Raw genomic sequence first — 19,790 nt, forward strand, 5'->3', positions numbered from 1 at the left:
CTCCCCTGGGGCCTCCTGGCACAGCTCTCTCCTCTCCCTTCCTCTGCACTCAACTCTCCCGGGGCCTGCTGGCACAGCTCTCTCCTCTCCCTTCCTCTGCACTCAACTCTCCCGGGGCCTGCTGGCACAGCTCTCTCCTCTCCACCCATCCTCTGCACTCACCTCCCCTGGGGCCTACTGGCACAGCTCTCTCCTCTCTCATCCTCTGCACTCACCTCCCCTGGGGCCTGCTGGCACAGCTCTCTCCTCTCCCTTCCTCTGCACTCAACTCCCCTGGGGCCTACCGGCACAGCTCTTTCCTCTCCCATCCTCTGCCCTCACCTCCCCTGGGGCCTGCTGGCACAGCTCTCTCCTCTCCCTTCCTCAGCACTCACCTCCCCTGGGGCCTACTGGCACAGCTCTCGCCTCTCCCATCCTCTGCACTCACCTCCCCTGAGGCCCGCTGGCACAGCTGTCTCCTCTCCCTTCCTCTGCACTCATCTCTCCCGGGGCCTGCTGGCACAGCTCTCTCCTCTCCACCCATCCTCGGCACTCACCTCCCCCGGGGTCTGCTGGCACAGCTCTCTTCTCTCCACCCATCCTCTGCACTCACCTCCCCTAGGGCCTGCTGGCACAGCTCCCTCCTCTCTCATCCTCTGAACTCACCTCCCCTGGGGCCTACTGGCACAGCTCTCTCCTCTCCACCCATCCTCGGCACTCACCTCCCCCGGGGTCTGCTGGCACAGCTCTCTCCTCTCCACCCATCCTCTGCTCTCACCTCCCCCGGGGCCTGCTGGCACAGCTCTCTCCTCTCCACCCATCCTCTGCACTCACCTCCCCTGGGGCCTGCTGGCACAGCTCTCTCCTCTCCCATCCTCTGCACTCACCTCCCCTGGGGCCTGCTGGCACAGCTCTCTCCTCTCTCATCCTCTGCACTCACCTCTCCCGGGGCCTGCTGGCACAGCTCTCTCCTCTCCACCCATCCTCTGCTCTCACCTCCCCCGGGGCCTGCTGGCACAGCTCTCTCCTCTCCACCCATCCTCTGCACTCACCTCCCCTGGGGCCTGCTGACACAGCTCTCTCCTCATTCATCCTCTGCACTCACCTCCCTTGGGGCCTGCTGGCACATCTCTCTCCTCTCTCATCCTCTGCACTCACCTCATCTGGGGCCTGCGGGCACAGCTCTCTCCTCTCTCATCCTCTGCACTCACCTCCCCGGGGGTCTGCTGACACAGCTCTCTCCTCTCCTCCCCTGGGGCCTGCTGGCACATCTCTCTCCTCTCTCATCCTCTGCACTCACCTCATCTGGGGCCTGCGGGCACAGCTCTCTCCTCTCTCATCCTCTGCACTCACCTCCCCGGGGGTCAGCTGGCACAGCTCTCTCCTCTCCTGTCTCATCCGCTGCACTCACCTCCCCTGGGGCCTGCTGGCACAGCTCTCTCCTCTCCCATCTTCTGCACTCACCTCCCCTGGGGCCTGCTGGCACAGCTCTCTCCTCTCCCATCCTCTGCACTCACCTCTCCTGGGGCCTGCGGGCACAGCTCTCTCCTCTCATCTCCCATCCTCTGCACTCACCTCCCCTGGGGCCTGCTGGCACAGCTCTCTCCTCTCCACCCATCCTCTGCACTCACCTCCCCTGGGGCCTGCTGGCACAGCTCTCTCCTCTCTCATCCTCTGCACTCACCTTCCCTGGGGCCTGCTGGCACAGCTCTCTCCTCTCCACCCATCCTCTGCACTCACCTCCCCTGGGGCCTGCTGGCACAGCTCTCTCCTCTCCTCCCATCCTCTGCACTCACCTCCCCTGGGGCCTGCTGGCACAGCTCTCTTCTCTCCACCCATCCTCTGCACTCACCTCCCCTGGGACCTGCTGGCACAGCTCTCTACTCTCTCATCCTCTGCACTCACCTCCCATGGGGTCTGCTGGCACAGCTCTCTCCTCTGCACTCACCTCCCCTGGGGCCTGGTGGCACAGCTCTCTCCTCTCCTCCCTCAGCTGTCTACTATCCCTTCCTCTGCACTCACCTCCCCTGGGGCCTGCTGGCACCGCTCTCTCCTCTCTCATCCTCTGCACTAACCTCCCCTTGGGCCTGCTGGCACAGCTCTCACCTCTCCCATCCTCTGCACTCACCTCCCCTGGGGCCTGCTGGCACAGCTCTCTCCTCTCCTCTCTCATCCTCTGCACTCACCTCCACTGGGGCCTGCTGGCACAGCTCTCTCCTCTCCTCTCTCATCCTCTGCACTCACCTCCCCTGGGGCCTGCTGGCACAGCTCTCTCCTCTCCCATCCTCTGCACTCACCTTCACTGGGGCCTGCTGGCACAGCTCTCTCCTCTCATACTCTGCACTCACCTCCCCTGGGGCCTACTGGCACAGCTCTCTCCTCTCTCATCCTCTGCACTCACCTCATCTGGGGCCTGCGGGCACAGCTCTCTCCTCTCTCATCCTCTGCACTCACCTCCCCTGGGGCCTGCGGGCACAGCTCTCTCCTCTCTCCTCCTCTGCACTCACCTCCCCTGGGGCCTGCTGGCACAGCTCTCTCCTCTCTCATCCTCTGCACTCACCTTCCCTGGGGTCTGCTGGCACAGCTCTCTCCTCTCCACCCATCCTCTGCACTCACCTCCTCTGGGGCCTGCTGGCACAGCTCTCTCCTCTCCCATCCTCTGCACTCACCTCCCCTGGGCCCTGCGGGCACAGCTCTCTCCTCTCATCTCCCATCCTCTGCACTCACCTCCCCTGGGGCCTGCTGGCATGGCTCTCTCCTCTTCCATCCTCTGCACTCACCTCCCCTGGGGCCTGCTGGCACAGCTCTCTCCTCTCCACCCATCCTCTGCACTCACCTCCCCTGGGGCCTGCTGGCACAGCTCTCTCCTCTCCCATCCTCTGGGGCCTGCTGACACAGCTCTCTCCTCTCCCATCCTCTGCACTCACCTCCCCTGGGGCCTGCTGGCACAGCTCTCTCCTCTCTCATCCTCTGCACTCACCTCCCCTGGGGCCTGCTGGCACAGCTCTCTCCTCTCTCATCCTCTGCACTCACCTCCCCTGGGGCCTGCTGGCACGGCTCTCTCCTCTCCCATCCTCTGCACTCACCTCCCCTGGGGCCTGCTGGCACAGCTCTCTCCTCTCCACCCATCCTCTGCACTCACCTCCCCTGGGGCCTGCTGGCACAGCTGTCTCCTCTCCCATCCTCTGGGGCCTGCGGGCACAGCTCTCTCCTCTCCCATCCTCTGCATTCACCTCCCCTGGGGCCTGCTGGCACAGCTCCCTCCTCTCTCATCCTCTGCACTCACCTCCCCCGGGGTCTGCTGGCACAGCTCTCTCCTCTCTCATCTTCTGCACTCACCTCCCCTGGGGCCTGCTGGCACAGCTCCCTCCTCTCTCATCCTCTGCACTCACCTCCCCCGGGGTCTGCTGGCACAGCTCTCTCCTCTCTGCCATCCTCTGCACTCACCTCCCCCGGGGTCTGCTGGCACAGCTCTCTCCTCTCTGCCATCCTCTGCACTCACCTCCCCTGGGGCCTGCTGGCACAGCTCTCTCCCCTCCCTTCCTCTGCACTCACCTTCCCTGGGGTCTGCTGGCACAGCTCTCTCCTCTCTCCTCTTATGCACTCACCTCCCCTGGGGCCTGCTGGCACAGCTCTCTCCTCTCCCATCCTCTGCACTGACCTCATCTGGGGCCTGCTGGCACAGCTCTCTCCTCTCTCATCCTCTGCACTCACCTCCCCTGGGGTCTGCTGGCACAGCTCTCTCCTCTCCCATCCTCTGCACTCACGTCCCCTGGGGCCTGCGGGCACAGCTCTCTCCTCTCTCATCCTCTGCACTCACCTCCCCTGGGGCCTGCTGGCACAGCTCTCTCCTCTCTCATCCTCTGCACTCACCTCCCCCGGGGCCTGCCGGCACAGCTCTCTCCTCTCCCATCCTCTGCACTCACCTCCCCTGGGACCTGCTGGCACAGCTCTCTCCTCTCATCTCCCATCCTCTGCACTCACCTCCCCGGGGCCTGCTGGCACAGCTCTCTCCTCTCCCATCCTCTGCACTCACGTCCCCTGGGGCGTGCTGGCACAGCTCTCTCCTCTCTCATCCTCTGCACTCACCTCTCCTGGGGCCTGCTGGCACAGCTCTCTCCTCTCCCATCCTCTGCACTCACCTCCCTTGGGGCCTGCTGACACAGCTCTCTTCTCATTCATCCTCTGCACTCACCTCCCCTGGGGCCTGCTGGCACAGCTCTCTCCTCTCTCATCCTCTGCACTCACCTCCCCCGGGGCCTGACGGCACAGCTCTCTCCTCTCCCATCCTCTGCACTCACCTCCCCTGGGACCTGCTGGCACAGCTCTCTCCTCTCATCTCCCATCCTCTGCACTCACCTCCCCGGGGCCTGCTGGCACAGCTCTCTCCTCTCATCTCCCATCCTCTGCACTCACCTCCCCGGGGCCTGCTGGCACAGCTCTCTCCTCTCTCATCCTCTGCACTCACCTCCCCGGGGCCTGCTGGCACAGCTCTCTCCTCTCCCATCCTCTGCACTCACCTCCCCTGGGGCCTGCTGGCACAGCTCTCTCCTCTCCACCCATCCTCTGCACTCACCTCCCCCGGGGCCTGCTGGCACAGCTCCCTCCTCTCCACCCATCCTCTGCACTCACCTCCCCTGGGGCCTGCTGGCACAGCTCTCTCCCCTCTCATCCTCTGCACTCACCTCCCCTGGGGCCTGCTGGCACAGCTCTCTCCTCTCCACCCATCCTCTGCACTCACCTCCCCTGGGGCATGCTGGCACAGCTCTCTTCTCTCCCATCCTCTGCACTCACCTCCCCTGGGGCCTGCTGGCACAGCTCTCTCCTCTCCCATCCTCTGCACTCACCTCCCCTGGGCCCTGCGGGCACAGCTCTCTCCTCTCATCTCCCATCCTCTGCACTCACCTCCCCTGGGGCCTGCTGGCACAGCTCTCTCCTCTCCACCCATCCTCTGCACTCACCTCCCCTGGGGCCTGCTGGCACAGCTCTCTTCTCTCCACCCATCCTCTGCACTCACCTCCCCTGGGGCCTGCTGGCACAGCTCTCTACTCTCTCATCCTCTGCACTCACCTCCCATGGGGTCTGCTGGCACAGCTCTCTCCTCTGCACTCACCTCCCTGGGGCCTGGTGGCACAGCTCTCTCCTCTCCTCCCTCAGCTGTCTCCTCTCCCTTCCTCTGCACTCACCTCTCCCGGGGCCTGCTGGCACAGCTCTCTCCTCTCTCATCCTCTGCACTCACCTCCCCTGGGGCCTGCTGGCACAGCTCTCTCCTCTCCACCCATCCTCTGCACTCACCTCCCCTGGGGCCTGCTGGCACAGCTCTCTCCTCTCCTCCCATCCTCTGCACTCACCTCCCCTGGGGCCTGCTGGCACAGCTCTCTCCTCTCCACCCATCCTCTGCACTCACCTCCCCTAGGGCCTGCTGGCACAGCTCCCTCCTCTCTCATCCTCTGAACTCACCTCCCCTGGGGCCTGCTGGCACAGCTCTCTCCTCTGCACTCACCTCCCTGGGGCCTGGTGGCACAGCTCTCTCCTCTCCTCCCTCAGCTGTCTACTATCCCTTCCTCTGCACTCACCTCCCCTGGGGCCTGCTGGCACCGCTCTCTCCTCTCTCATCCTCTGCACTAACCTCCCCTTGGGCCTGCTGGCACAGCTCTCACCTCTCACATCCTCTGCACTCACCTCCCCTGGGGCCTGCTGGCACAGCTCTCTCCTCTCCTCTCTCATCCTCTGCACTCACCTCCCCTGGGGCCTGCTGGCACAGCTCTCTCCTCTCCTCTCTCATCCTCTGCACTCACCTCCCCTGGGGCCTGCTGGCACAGCTCTCTCCTCTCCCATCCTCTGCACTCACCTTCACTGGGGCCTGCTGGCACAGCTCTCTCCTCTCATACTCTGCACTCACCTCCCCTGGGGCCTACTGGCACAGCTCTCTCCTCTCTCATCCTCTGCACTCACCTCATCTGGGGCCTGCGGGCACAGCTCTCTCCTCTCTCATCCTCTGCACTCACCTCATCTGGGGCCTGCGGGCACAGCTCTCTCCTCTCTCATCCTCTGCACTCACCTCCCCTGGGGCCTGCGGGCACAGCTCTCTCCTCTCTCCTCCTCTGCACTCACCTCCCCTGGGGCCTGCTGGCACAGCTCTCTCCTCTCTCATCCTCTGCACTCACCTTCCCTGGGGTCTGCTGGCACAGCTCTCTCCTCTCCACCCATCCTCTGCACTCACCTCCCCTGGGGCCTGCTGGCACAGCTCTCTCCTCTCCCATCCTCTGCACTCACCTCCCCTGGGCCCTGCGGGCACAGCTCTCTCCTCTCATCTCCCATCCTCTGCACTCACCTCCCCTGGGGCCTGCTGGCATGGCTCTCTCCTCTTCCATCCTCTGCACTCACCTCCCCTGGGGCCTGCTGGCACAGCTCTCTCCTCTCCACCCATCCTCTGCACTCACCTCCCCTGGGGCCTGCTGGCACAGCTCTCTCCTCTCCCATCCTCTGGGGCCTGCTGACACAGCTCTCTCCTCTCCCATCCTCTGCACTCACCTCCCCTGGGGCCTGCTGGCACAGCTCTCTCCTCTCTCATCCTCTGCACTCACCTCCCCTGGGGCCTGCTGGCACGGCTCTCTCCTCTCCCATCCTCTGCACTCACCTCCCCTGGGGCCTGCTGGCACAGCTCTCTCCTCTCCACCCATCCTCTGCACTCACCTCCCCTGGGGCCTGCTGGCACAGCTCTCTCCTCTCCCATCCTCTGGGGCCTGCGGGCACAGCTCTCTCCTCTCCCATCCTCTGCATTCACCTCCCCTGGGGCCTGCTGGCACAGCTCCCTCCTCTCTCATCCTCTGCACTCACCTCCCCCGGGGTCTGCTGGCACAGCTCTCTCCTCTCTCATCTTCTGCACTCACCTCCCCTGGGGCCTGCTGGCACAGCTCCCTCCTCTCTCATCCTCTGCACTCACCTCCCCCGGGGTCTGCTGGCACAGCTCTCTCCTCTCTGCCATCCTCTGCACTCACCTCCCCCGGGGTCTGCTGGCACAGCTCTCTCCTCTCTGCCATCCTCTGCACTCACCTCCCCTGGGGCCTGCTGGCACAGCTCTCTCCCCTCCCTTCCTCTGCACTCACCTTCCCTGGGGTCTGCTGGCACAGCTCTCTCCTCTCTCCTCTTATGCACTCACCTCCCCTGGGGCCTGCTGGCACAGCTCTCTCCTCTCCCATCCTCTGCACTGACCTCATCTGGGGCCTGCTGGCACAGCTCTCTCCTCTCTCATCCTCTGCACTCACCTCCCCTGGGGTCTGCTGGCACAGCTCTCTCCTCTCCCATCCTCTGCACTCACGTCCCCTGGGGCCTGCGGGTACAGCTCTCTCCTCTCTCATCCTCTGCACTCACCTCCCCTGGGGCCTGCTGGCACAGCTCTCTCCTCTCTCATCCTCTGCACTCACCTCCCCCGGGGCCTGCCGGCACAGCTCTCTCCTCTCCCATCCTCTGCACTCACCTCCCCTGGGACCTGCTGGCACAGCTCTCTCCTCTCATCTCCCATCCTCTGCACTCACCTCCCCGGGGCCTGCTGGCACAGCTCTCTCCTCTCCCATCCTCTGCACTCACGTCCCCTGGGGCCTGCTGGCACAGCTCTCTCCTCTCTCATCCTCTGCACTCACCTCTCCTGGGGCCTGCTGGCACAGCTCTCTCCTCTCCCATCCTCTGCACTCACCTCCCCTGGGGCCTGCTGACACAGCTCTCTTCTCATTCATCCTCTGCACTCACCTCCCCTGGGGCCTGCTGGCACAGCTCTCTCCTCTCTCATCCTCTGCACTCACCTCCCCCGGGGCCTGCCGGCACAGCTCTCTCCTCTCCCATCCTCTGCACTCACCTCCCCTGGGACCTGCTGGCACAGCTCTCTCCTCTCATCTCCCATCCTCTGCACTCACCTCCCCGGGGCCTGCTGGCACAGCTCTCTCCTCTCATCTCCCATCCTCTGCACTCACCTCCCCGGGGCCTGCTGGCACAGCTCTCTCCTCTCTCATCCTCTGCACTCACCTCCCCGGGGCCTGCTGGCACAGCTCTCTCCTCTCCCATCCTCTGCACTCACCTCCCCTGGGACCTGCTGGCACAGCTCTCTCCTCTCATCTCCCATCCTCTGCACTCACCTCCCCGGGGCCTGCTGGCACAGCTCTCTCCTCTCTCATCCTCTGCACTCACCTCCCCGGGGCCTGCTGGCACAGCTCTCTCCTCTCTCATCCTCTGCACTCACCTCCCCTTGGGGCCTGCTGGTACAGCTCTCTCTGATCCCATCCTCTGCACTCACCTCCCCTGGGGCCTGATGGCACCGCTCTCTCCTCTCCACCCATCCTCTGCACTCACCTCCCCTGGGGCCTGCTGGCACAGCTCTCTCCTCTCCTCCCATCCTCTGCACTCACCTCCCCCGGGGCCTGCTGGCACATCTCTCTCCTCTCTCATCCTCTGCACTCACCTCCCCTGGGGCCAGCTGGCACAGCTCTCTCCTCTCTCATCCTCTGCACTCACCTCCCCTGGGGCCTGCTGGCACAGCTCTCTCCTCTCCCATCCTCTGCACTCACCTCCCCTGGGGCCTGCGGGCACAGCTCTCTCCTCTCATCTCCCATCCTCTGCACTCACCTCCCCGGGGCCTGCTGGCACAGCTCTCTCCTCTCATCTCCCATCCTCTGCACTCACCTCCCCGGGGCCTGCTGGCACAGCTCTCTCCTCTCTCATCCTCTGCACTCACCCCCCCTGGGGCCTGTTGGCGCAGCTCTCTCCTCTCCCTTCCTCTGCACTCACCTCCCCTGGGGCCTTCTGGCACAGCTCTCTCCTCTCCCATCCTCTGCACTCACCTCCCCTGGGGCCTGCGGGCACAGCTCTCTCCTCTCATCTCCCATCCTCTGCACTCACCTCCCCTGGGGCCTGCTGGCACAGCTCTGTCCTCTCCCATCCTCTGCACTCATCTCCCTTGGGCCTGCTGGCACAGCTCTCTCCTCTCCACCCATCCTCTGCACTCACCTCCCCCGGGGCCTGCTGGCACAGCTCCCTCCTCTCCACCCATCCTCTGCACTCACCTCCCCTGGGGCCTGCTGGCACAGCTCTCTCCCCTCTCATCCTCTGCACTCACCTCCCCTGGGGCCTGCTGGCACAGCTCTCTCCTCTCCACCCATCCTCTGCACTCACCTCCCCTGGGGCATGCTGGCACAGCTCTCTTCTCTCCCATCCTCTGCACTCACCTCCCCTGGGGCCTGCTGGCACAGCTCTCTCCTCTCCCATCCTCTGCACTCACCTCCCCTGGGCCCTGCGGGCACAGCTCTCTCCTCTCATCTCCCATCCTCTGCACTCACCTCCCCTGGGGCCTGCTGGCACAGCTCTCTCCTCTCCACCCATCCTCTGCACTCACCTCCCCTGGGGCCTGCTGGCACAGCTCTCTTCTCTCCACCCATCCTCTGCACTCACCTCCCCTGGGGCCTGCTGGCACAGCTCTCTACTCTCTCATCCTCTGCACTCACCTCCCATGGGGTCTGCTGGCACAGCTCTCTCCTCTGCACTCACCTCCCTGGGGCCTGGTGGCACAGCTCTCTCCTCTCCTCCCTCAGCTGTCTCCTCTCCCTTCCTCTGCACTCACCTCTCCCGGGGTCTGCTGGCACAGCTCTCTCCTCTCTCATCCTCTGCACTCACCTCCCCTGGGGCCTGCTGGCACAGCTCTCTCCTCTCCACCCATCCTCTGCACTCACCTCCCCTGGGGCCTGCTGGCACAGCTCTCTCCTCTCCTCCCATCCTCTGCACTCACCTCCCCTGGGGCCTGCTGGCACAGCTCTCTTCTCTCCACCCATCCTCTGCACTCACCTCCCCTGGGGCCTGCTGGCACAGCTCTCTACTCTCTCATCCTCTGCACTCACCTCCCATGGGGTCTGCTGGTACAGCTCTCTCCTCTGCACTCACCTCCCCTGGGGCCTGGTGGCACAGCTCTCTCCTCTCCTCCCTCAGCTGTCTACTCTCCCTTCCTCTGCACTCACCTCCCCTGGGGCCTGCTGGCACCGCTCTCTCCTCTCTCATCCTCTGCACTAACCTCCCCTGGGGCCTGCTGGCACAGCTCTCACCTCTCCTATCCTCTGCACTCACCTCCCCTGGGGCCTGCTGGCGCAGCTCTCTCCTCTCCCATCCTCTGCACTCACCTCCCCTGGGGCCTGCTGGCACAGCTCTCTCCTCTCCTCTCTCATCCTCTTCACTCACCTCCCCTGGGGCCTGCTGGCACAGCTCTCTCCTCTCCCATCCTCTGCACTCACCTTCACTGGGGCCTGCTGGCACAGCTCTCTCCTCTCATACTCTGCACTCACCTCCCCTGGGGCCTACTGGCACAGCTCTCTCCTCTCTCATCCTCTGCACTCACCTCATCTGGGGCCTGCGGGCACAGCTCTCTCCTCTCTCATCCTCTGCACTCACCTCCCCTGGGGCCTGCGGGCACAGCTCTCTCCTCTCTCCTCCTCTGCACTCACCTCCCCTGGGGCCTGCTGGCACAGCTCTCTCCTCTCTCATCCTCTGCACTCACCTCCCCTGGGGCCTGCTGGCACAGCTCTCTCCTCTCCACCCATCCTCTGCACTCACCTCCCCTGGGGCCTGCTGGCACAGCTCTCTCCTCTCCCATCCTCTGGGGCCTGCGGGCACAGCTCTCTCCTCTCCCATCCTCTGCACTCACCTCCCCTGGGGCCTGCTGGCACAGCTCCCTCCTCTCTCATCCTCTGCACTCACCTCCCCCGGGGTCTGCTGGCACAGCTCTCTCCTCTCTGCCATCCTCTGCACTCACCTCCCCTGGGGCCTGCTGGCACAGCTCTCTCCCCTCCCTTCCTCTGCACTCACCTTCCCTGGGGTCTGCTGGCACAGCTCTCTCCTCTCTCCTCTTATGCACTCACCTCCCCTGGGGCCTGCTGGCACAGCTCTCTCCTCTCATCTCCCATCCTCTGCACTCGCCTCCCCTGGGGCCTGCTGGCACAGCTCTCTCCTCTCTCATCCTCTGCACTCACCTCCCCTGGGGCCTGCTGGCACAGCTCTCTCCTCTCTCATCCTCTGCACTCACCTCCTCTGGGGCCTGAGGGCACAGCTCTCTCCTCTCTCATCCTCTGCACTCATCTCCCCTGGAGCCTCCTGGCACAGCTCTCTCCTCTCCACCAATCCTCTGCACTCACCTCCCCTGGGGCCTGCTGGCACAGCTCTCTCCTCTCTCATCCTCTGCACTCACCTCCCCTGGGGCCTGCTGGCGCAGCTCTCTCCTCTCCACCCATCCTCTGCACTCACCTCCCCGGGGCCTGCTGGCACAGCTCTCTCCTCTCCACCCATCCTCTGCACTCACCTCCCCTGGGGCCTGCTGACACAGCTCTCTCCTCATTCATCCTCTGCACTCACCTCCCTTGGGGCCTGCTGGCACAGCTCTCTCCTCTCCTGTCTCATCCGCTGCACTCACCTCCCCTGGGGCCTGCTGGCACAGCTCTCTCCTCTCCCATCTTCTGCACTCACCTCCCCTGGGGCCTGCTGGCACAGCTCTCTCCTCTCCCATCCTCTGCACTCACCTCCCCTGGGGCCTGCGGGCACAGCTCTCTCCTCTCCAATCCTCTGCACTCACCTCTCCTGGGGCCTGCTGGCACAGCTCTCTCCTCTCTCATCCTCTGCACTCACCTCCCCCGGGGCCTGCCGGCACAGCTCTCTCCTCTCCCATCCTCTGCACTCACCTCCCCGGGGCCTGCTGACACAGCTCTCTTCTCATTCATCCTCTGCACTCACCTCCCCTGGGGCCTGCTGGCACAGCTCTCTCCTCTCTCATCCTCTGCACTCACCTCCCCTGGGGCCTGCTGGCACAGCTCTCTCCTCTCCCTTCCTCTGCACTCACCTCCCCTGGGGCCTGCTGGCACAGCTCTCTCCTCTCATCTCCCATCCTCTGCACTCACCTCCCCGGGGCCTGCTGGCACAGCTCTCTCCTCTCTCATCCTCTGCACTCACCCCCCCTGGGGCCTGTTGGCGCAGCTCTCTCCTCTCCCTTCCTCTGCACTCACCTCCCCTGGGGCCTTCTGGCACAGCTCTCTCCTCTCCCATCCTCTGCACTCACCTCCCCTGGGGCCTGCGGGCACAGCTCTCTCCTCTCATCTCCCATCCTCTGCACTCACCTCCCCTGGGGCCTGCTGGCACAGCTCTGTCCTCTCCCATCCTCTGCACTCACCTCCCTTGGGCCTGCTGGCACAGCTCTCTCCTCTCCACCCATCCTCTGCACTCACCTCCCCCGGGGCCTGCTGGCACAGCTCCCTCCTCTCCACCCATCCTCTGCACTCACCTCCCCTGGGGCCTGCTGGCACAGCTCTCTCCCCTCTCATCCTCTGCACTCACCTCCCCTGGGGCCTGCTGGCACAGCTCTCTCCTCTCCACCCATCCTCTGCACTCACCTCCCCTGGGGCATGCTGGCACAGCTCTCTTCTCTCCCATCCTCTGCACTCACCTCCCCTGGGGCCTGCTGGCACAGCTCTCTCCTCTCCCATCCTCTGCACTCACCTCCCCTGGGCCCTGCGGGCACAGCTCTCTCCTCTCATCTCCCATCCTCTGCACTCACCTCCCCTGGGGCCTGCTGGCACAGCTCTCTCCTCTCCACCCATCCTCTGCACTCACCTCCCCTGGGGCCTGCTGGCACAGCTCTCTTCTCTCCACCCATCCTCTGCACTCACCTCCCCTGGGGCCTGCTGGCACAGCTCTCTACTCTCTCATCCTCTGCACTCACCTCCCATGGGGTCTGCTGGCACAGCTCTCTCCTCTGCACTCACCTCCCTGGGGCCTGGTGGCACAGCTCTCTCCTCTCCTCCCTCAGCTGTCTCCTCTCCCTTCCTCTGCACTCACCTCTCCCGGGGCCTGCTGGCACAGCTCTCTCCTCTCTCATCCTCTGCACTCACCTCCCCTGGGGCCTGCTGGCACAGCTCTCTCCTCTCCACCCATCCTCTGCACTCACCTCCCCTGGGGCCTGCTGGCACAGCTCTCTCCTCTCCTCCCATCCTCTGCACTCACCTCCCCTGGGGCCTGCTGGCACAGCTCTCTTCTCTCCACCCATCCTCTGCACTCACCTCCCCTGGGGCCTGCTGGCACAGCTCTCTACTCTCTCATCCTCTGCACTCACCTCCCATGGGGTCTGCTGGTACAGCTCTCTCCTCTGCACTCACCTCCCCTGGGGCCTGGTGGCACAGCTCTCTCCTCTCCTCCCTCAGCTGTCTACTCTCCCTTCCTCTGCACTCACCTCCCCTGGGGCCTGCTGGCACCGCTCTCTCCTCTCTCATCCTCTGCACTAACCTCCCCTGGGGCCTGCTGGCACAGCTCTCACCTCTCCTATCCTCTGCACTCACCTCCCCTGGGGCCTGCTGGCGCAGCTCTCTCCTCTCCCATCCTCTGCACTCACCTCCCCTGGGGCCTGCTGGCACAGCTCTCTCCTCTCCTCTCTCATCCTCTTCACTCACCTCCCCTGGGGCCTGCTGGCACAGCTCTCTCCTCTCCCATCCTCTGCACTCACCTTCACTGGGGCCTGCTGGCACAGCTCTCTCCTCTCATACTCTGCACTCAACTCCCCTGGGGCCTACTGGCACAGCTCTCTCCTCTCTCATCCTCTGCACTCACCTCATCTGGGGCCTGCGGGCACAGCTCTCTCCTCTCTCATCCTCTGCACTCACCTCCCCTGGGGCCTGCGGGCACAGCTCTCTCCTCTCTCCTCCTCTGCACTCACCTCCCCTGGGGCGTGCTGGCACAGCTCTCTCCTCTCTCATCCTCTGCACTCACCTCCCCTGGGGCCTGCTGGCACAGCTCTCTCCTCTCCACCCATCCTCTGCACTCACCTCCCCTGGGGCCTGCTGGCACAGCTCTCTCCTCTCCCATCCTCTGGGGCCTGCGGGCACAGCTCTCTCCTCTCCCATCCTCTGCACTCACCTCCCCTGGGGCCTGCTGGCACAGCTCCCTCCTCTCTCATCCTCTGCACTCACCTCCCCCGGGGTCTGCTGGCACAGCTCTCTCCTCTCTGCCATCCTCTGCACTCACCTCCCCCGGGGTCTGCTGGCACAGCTCTCTCCTCTCTGCCATCCTCTGCACTCACCTCCCCTGGGGCCTGCTGGCACAGCTCTCTCCCCTCCCTTACTCTGCACTCACCTTCCCTGGGGTCTGCTGGCACAGCTCTCTCCTCTCTCCTCTTATGCACTCACCTCCCCTGGGGCCTGCTGGCACAGCTCTCTCCTCTCATCTCCCATCCTCTGCACTCGCCTCCCCTGGGGCCTGCTGGCACAGCTCTCTCCTCTCTCATCCTCTGCACTCACCTCCCCTGGGGCCTGCTGGCACAGCTCTCTCCTCTCTCATCCTCTGCACTCACCTCCTCTGGGGCCTGAGGGCACAGCTCTCTCCTCTCTCATCCTCTGCACTCATCTCCCCTGGAGCCTCCTGGCACAGCTCTCTCCTCTCCACCAATCCTCTGCACTCACCTCCCCTGGGGCCTGCTGGCACAGCTCTCTCCTCTCTCATCCTCTGCACTCACCTCCCCTGGGGCCTGCTGGCGCAGCTCTCTCCTCTCCACCCATCCTCTGCACTCACCTCCCCGGGGCCTGCTGGCACAGCTCTCTCCTCTCCACCCATCCTCTGCACTCACCTCCCCTGGGGCCTGCTGACACAGCTCTCTCCTCATTCATCCTCTGCACTCACCTCCCTTGGGGCCTGCTGGCACAGCTCTCTCCTCTCCTGTCTCATCCGCTGCACTCACCTCCCCTGGGCCTGCTGGCACAGCTCTCTCCTCTCCCATCTTCTGCACTCACCTCCCCTGGGGCCTGCTGGCACAGCTCTCTCCTCTCCCATCCTCTGCACTCACCTCCCCTGGGGCCTGCGGGCACAGCTCTCTCCTCTCCAATCCTCTGCACTCACCTCTCCTGGGGCCTGCTGGCACAGCTCTCTCCTCTCTCATCCTCTGCACTCACCTCCCCCGGGGCCTGCCGGCACAGCTCTCTCCTCTCCCATCCTCTGCACTCACCTCCCCGGGGCCTGCTGACACAGCTCTCTTCTCATTCATCCTCTGCACTCACCTCCCCTGGGGCCTGCTGGCACAGCTCTCTCCTCTCTCATCCTCTGCACTCACCTCCCCTGGGGCCTGCTGGCACAGCTCTCTCCTCTCCCTTCCTCTGCACTCACCTCCCCTGGGGCCTGCTGGCACAGCTCTCTCCTCTCATCTCCCATCCTCTGCACTCACCTCCCCGGGGCCTGCTGGCACAGCTCTCTCCTCTCTCATCCTCTCTCCTCTCTCATCCTCTGCACTCACCTCCCCTGGGGCCTGCTGGCACAGCTCTCTCCTCTCCACCCATCCTCTGCACTCACCTCCCCTGGGGCCTGCTGGCAAAGCTCTCTCCTCTCCTCCCATCCTCTGCACTCACCCCCCCTGGGGCCTGCTGGCGCAGCTCTCTCCTCTCCCTTCCTCTGCACTCACCTCCCCTGGGGCCTGCTGGCACAGCTCTCTCCTCTCATCTCCCATCCTCTGCACTCACCTCCCCGGGGCCTGCTGGCACAGCTCTCTCCTCTCCCATCCTCTGCACTCACCTCCCCGGGGGCCTGCTGGCACAGCTCTCTCCTCTCTCATCCTGCTGCACTCACCTCCCCTGGGGCCTGCTGGCACAGCTCTCTCCTCTCCCATCTTCTGCACTCACCTCCCCTGGGGCCTGCTGGCACAGCTCTCTCCTCTCCCATCCTCTGCACTCACCTCCCCTGGGGCCTGCGGGCACAGCTCTCTCCTCTCCCATCCTCTGCACTCACCTCTCCTGGGGCCTGCTGGCACAGCTCTCTCCTCTCTCATCCTCTGCACTCACCTCCCCCGGGGCCTGCCGGCACAGCTCTCTCCTCTCCCATCCTCTGCACTCACCTCCCCGGGGCCTGCTGACACAGCTCTCTTCTCATTCATCCTCTGCACTCACCTCCCCTGGGGCCTGCTGGCACAGCTCTCTCCTCTCTCATCCTCTGCACTCACCTCCCCCGGGGCCTGCTGGCACAGCTCTCTCCTCTCTCATCCTCTGCACTCACCTACCCCGGGGCCTGCTGGCACAGCTCTCTCCTCTCCACCCATCCTGTGCACCCACCTCCCCTGGGGCCAGCTGGCACAGCTCTCTCCTCTCCACCCATCCTCTGCACTCACCTCCCCTGGGGCCTGCTGGCACAGCTCTCTCCTCTCCCATCCTCTGCACTCACCTCCCCTGGGGCCTGCTGGCACAGCTCTCTCCTCTCCCATCCACTGCACTGACCTCATCTGGGGCCTGCTGGCACAGCTCTCTCCTCTCCCATCCTCTGCACTCACCTCCCCTGGGGCCTGCTGGCACAGCTCTCTCTTCTCTCATCCTCTGCACTCACCTCCCCTGGGGCCTGCTGGCACAGCTCTCTCCTCTCCCATCCTCTGCACTCACCTCCCCTGGGGCCTGCTGGCACAGCTCTCTCCTCTCCCATCCTCTGCACTCACCTCCCCTGGGACCTGCTGGCACAGCTCTCTCCTCTCATCTCCCATCCTCTGCACTCACCTCCCCGGGGCCTGCTGGCACAGCTCTCTCCTCTCTCATCCTCTGCACTCACCTCCCCCGGGGGCCTGCTGGCACAGCTCTCTCCTCACCCATCCTCTGCACTCACCTCCCCTTGGGGCCTGCTGGCACAGCTCTCTCCTCTCATCTCCCATCCTCTGCACTCACCTCCCCCGGGGCCTGCTGGCACAGCTCTCTCCTCTCTCATCCTCTGCACTCACCTCCCCTGGGGCCAGCTGGCACAGCTCTCTCCTCTCTCATCCTCTGCACTCACCCCCCCTGGGGCCTGTTGGCGCAGCTCTCTCCTCTCCCTTCCTCTGCACTCACCTCCCCTGGGGCCTGCTGGCACAGCTCTCTCCTCTCATCTCCCATCCCCTGCACTCACCTCCCCGGGGCCTGCTGGCACAGCTCTCTCCTCTCTCATCCTCTGCACTCACCCCCCCTGGGGCCTGTTGGCGCAGCTCTCTCCTCTCCCTTCCTCTGCACTCACCTCCCCTGGGGCCTGCTGGCACAGCTCTCTCCTCTCATCTCCCATCCTCTGCACTCACCTCCCCAGGGCCTGCTGGCACAGCTCTCTCCTCTCTCATCCTATGCACTCACCTCCCCCGGGGCCTGCTGACAGCTCTCTCCTCTCCCTTCCTCTGCACTCACCTCCCCCGGGGCCTGCAGCGCTCTCCTCTCCACCCATCCTCTGCACTCACCTCCCCGGGGACCTGCTGGCACAGCTCTCTCCTCTCCCTTCCTCTGCACTCACCTCCCCTGGGGCCTGCTGGCACAGCTCTCTCCTCTCATCCTCTGCACTCACCTCCCCTGGGGCCTGCCGGCACAGCTCTCTCCTCTCCCATCCTCTGCACTCACCTCCCCGGGGCCTGCTGGCACAGCTCTCTCCTCTCCACCCATCCTGCTGCACTCACCTCATCTGGGGCCTGCTGGCACAGCTCTCTCCTCTCCCATCCTGCTGCACTCACCTCCCCTGGGGCCTGCTGGCACAGCTCTCTCCTCTCCACCCATCCTGCTGCACTCACCTCATCTGGGGCCTGCTGGCACAGCTCTCTCCTCTCCTCCCCCGGGCTCTGCTGCTCTCCTCGGCCTCTCATGGTGTCTCGGCTCAGAGGCCTCAGAGTGAAGGGTCAGGGTCGGTGACTGCAGACTTCACTATCAGCCTCGGTGCCGCATGCGCAGAAGAGACCCTGGCGCCTACACGTGACACAACCAACGACCTACGCATGCGCAGAGGAGGACAGACACATCCCGGAGACACTAAACTTCCGCGCATGCGTAGAGGAGACAGAAGCGCATGTGGAGACAGCCCCATCCGCGCATGCTCGCCGGTAGAATTTAGCCAGAATATAGCCAGACCACGCCTAGTTACAGTTCTTCTTTTGCGCATGCTCAGTGTGGATGATCCAGCTAGAAGCGCTGAACTGAAGAAGCGCTTAACTGAAGTTACGCGAGCCTACGCATGCGCGGTATGATAGAGCGCCGACCGCCCACTAGAGAGACATTGCTCGTCTGCGCATGCTTTAATTATTCCAACTGTGCGTAGTGCGCGTGCTCAGTATGATCGCGCAGCCCGCGGTCACGCTCTTGGCACAGAGAAGGTCATATGCGCCTGATCAGTGTGTTGATACGCGGCTGGCCACGCCCATCTACCACAGATGCGCCTGTCTGCGCATGCGCCCTGTCAGACCGCATCTCCAACGCTGCCTGAGCAAAAATAACACTGTTTTGGGTGTTTTTTCATATTCAAAGCTGCCAAGGCTTCAGATTGCCATGTGTGACATTTTAATAATTTTAGTGAAATTATGAGTGACATTTCAACGATTATGAGTGACACTTTCTCGCAAGCAAAAATCAAGCAAATAAACATATAAATATCCGAAATGACACCCATTTGAGCACCAAGAAACTCTTAAGAGTCATTAAAGTAAACTGCACTAACAGGGGTGGGGTACAAAAGGAGACGGCAAACTGCTCTGCCAATCAATGCGCCTGCGCAGAGATGTGGCCTGAGTAAAAGCGTCCATGAAAACTAAAAGTAAGCCAGACATTAGCAAATGCTCAACTTACGATATGTGTAGAGAGAAGTGTAGAGTTAGCGCTGTAGTGCTCGGGTCGGCGCGGTGACGTAGCACGCCGACCCGTCATCTTGTGTAAGCGCGCAAAAGGTTTTAGTGCGGGTGCCGGAGCCAGGGAGGCGGCAGGCTCGGTGCTCTCTGCGCGATTTGGATAAATAAATCAATACTGACTCCAGAAGATTGTTGTGTCATCTGTGGGGGCAGAGCATCTTTACAATGGCGACGAGGCCCGGATCCTAAGATTAAAAAAAAAATCGGAACCAGCAAAAACAGGATCATAAGATTAAAAAAAAATCGGAACCAGCAAAAACATGAAGGAAGGTGCAACGAACCCACGTGCAGAGTGTACACACCAGTAGTGTCAACCACAGCACAGCAAACGCTGGAGACCACCTCTACAGCACTCCACGGCGCAGAGAGCGCGGCAGGGCCGTAATTGTAGTCCTCAGGCTGCAGAGTGCACCCCACAGCCGGAAAAAACAGGTACAGGGTGGCCCAGTTTTAGGAAGCCCAGGCAAGAAGGGTAAGGGCAGTGGAGACCCACCAAACCACGACAGCAGGGCAGACAGAGCACGCTGCCACACAGCCATTAGTGGACGGAAGTGCAAAGATAAAGGACCACCTAAACCTGTTGCGTGTCCAGCGGGAGAATAGCACTGGCGACCTCAGGGAGCAGAGAAGGTGGTGAGGCCCGAAGCACTCCATTACGCCCGAAAAGAGAAGGGGAGGATAAGGAAAACACACCAGGGAGCCCCAAGGGACAAGAGGATACGCCTCCAGGAGAGAAGCGCGAAACCATGTGTGCGCAGGCGTCCTCCACAACAGCGCCCGTACCGTTTCTACCCAAACCAGGCGAACCCCTAATGAAGTGGGAGGACTGGAGGGAATATATTTCCAACTACATTGAGGTGTTGGAGGATGAGAATGAAGAACCGTTTACAAGTAGAAGGAAAAGGAGGATACTGCTTCATAATTTGGGCCCGGAGGGGCTGGAGGTGTTCAAGAACTTGATACCCAAACAGAGACAGGATACTGATGACGACGTATATGCCCATGCGATAGAAGAACTAAATGAACATTATAGACCAGCGTTCTGTGTCTCAATAGACCGATACAACTTCCAACAACGGAAACAGGAAGTGGGAGAATCGATCTATGAATATGTCGCAGCACTCAAGAAGTTTGCGTCCACGTACAAATA

General features: G+C 63.2%; 1 protein-coding gene across 1 annotated transcript in view; it reads right to left on the reverse strand.

The window, feature by feature from the left end:
- The window catches only part of LOC147737070 (uncharacterized), an 89,806-nt gene extending 72,198 nt beyond the window's left edge, over window positions 1–17,608 (reverse strand). The window contains exon 1 of the mRNA XM_086922734.1: window positions 17,537–17,608. Coding sequence (XP_086778860.1) covers window positions 17,537–17,608 — 72 coding nt within the window. The remainder of the gene's footprint in view (window positions 1–17,536) is intronic.
- Window positions 17,609–19,790: the final 2,182 nt, after the last annotated feature.

The sequence above is a fragment of the Lissotriton vulgaris genome, chromosome 1_1 (assembly GCF_964263255.1).
Source record: "Lissotriton vulgaris chromosome 1_1, aLisVul1.2, whole genome shotgun sequence".
NCBI lineage: Eukaryota > Metazoa > Chordata > Amphibia > Caudata > Salamandridae > Lissotriton > Lissotriton vulgaris.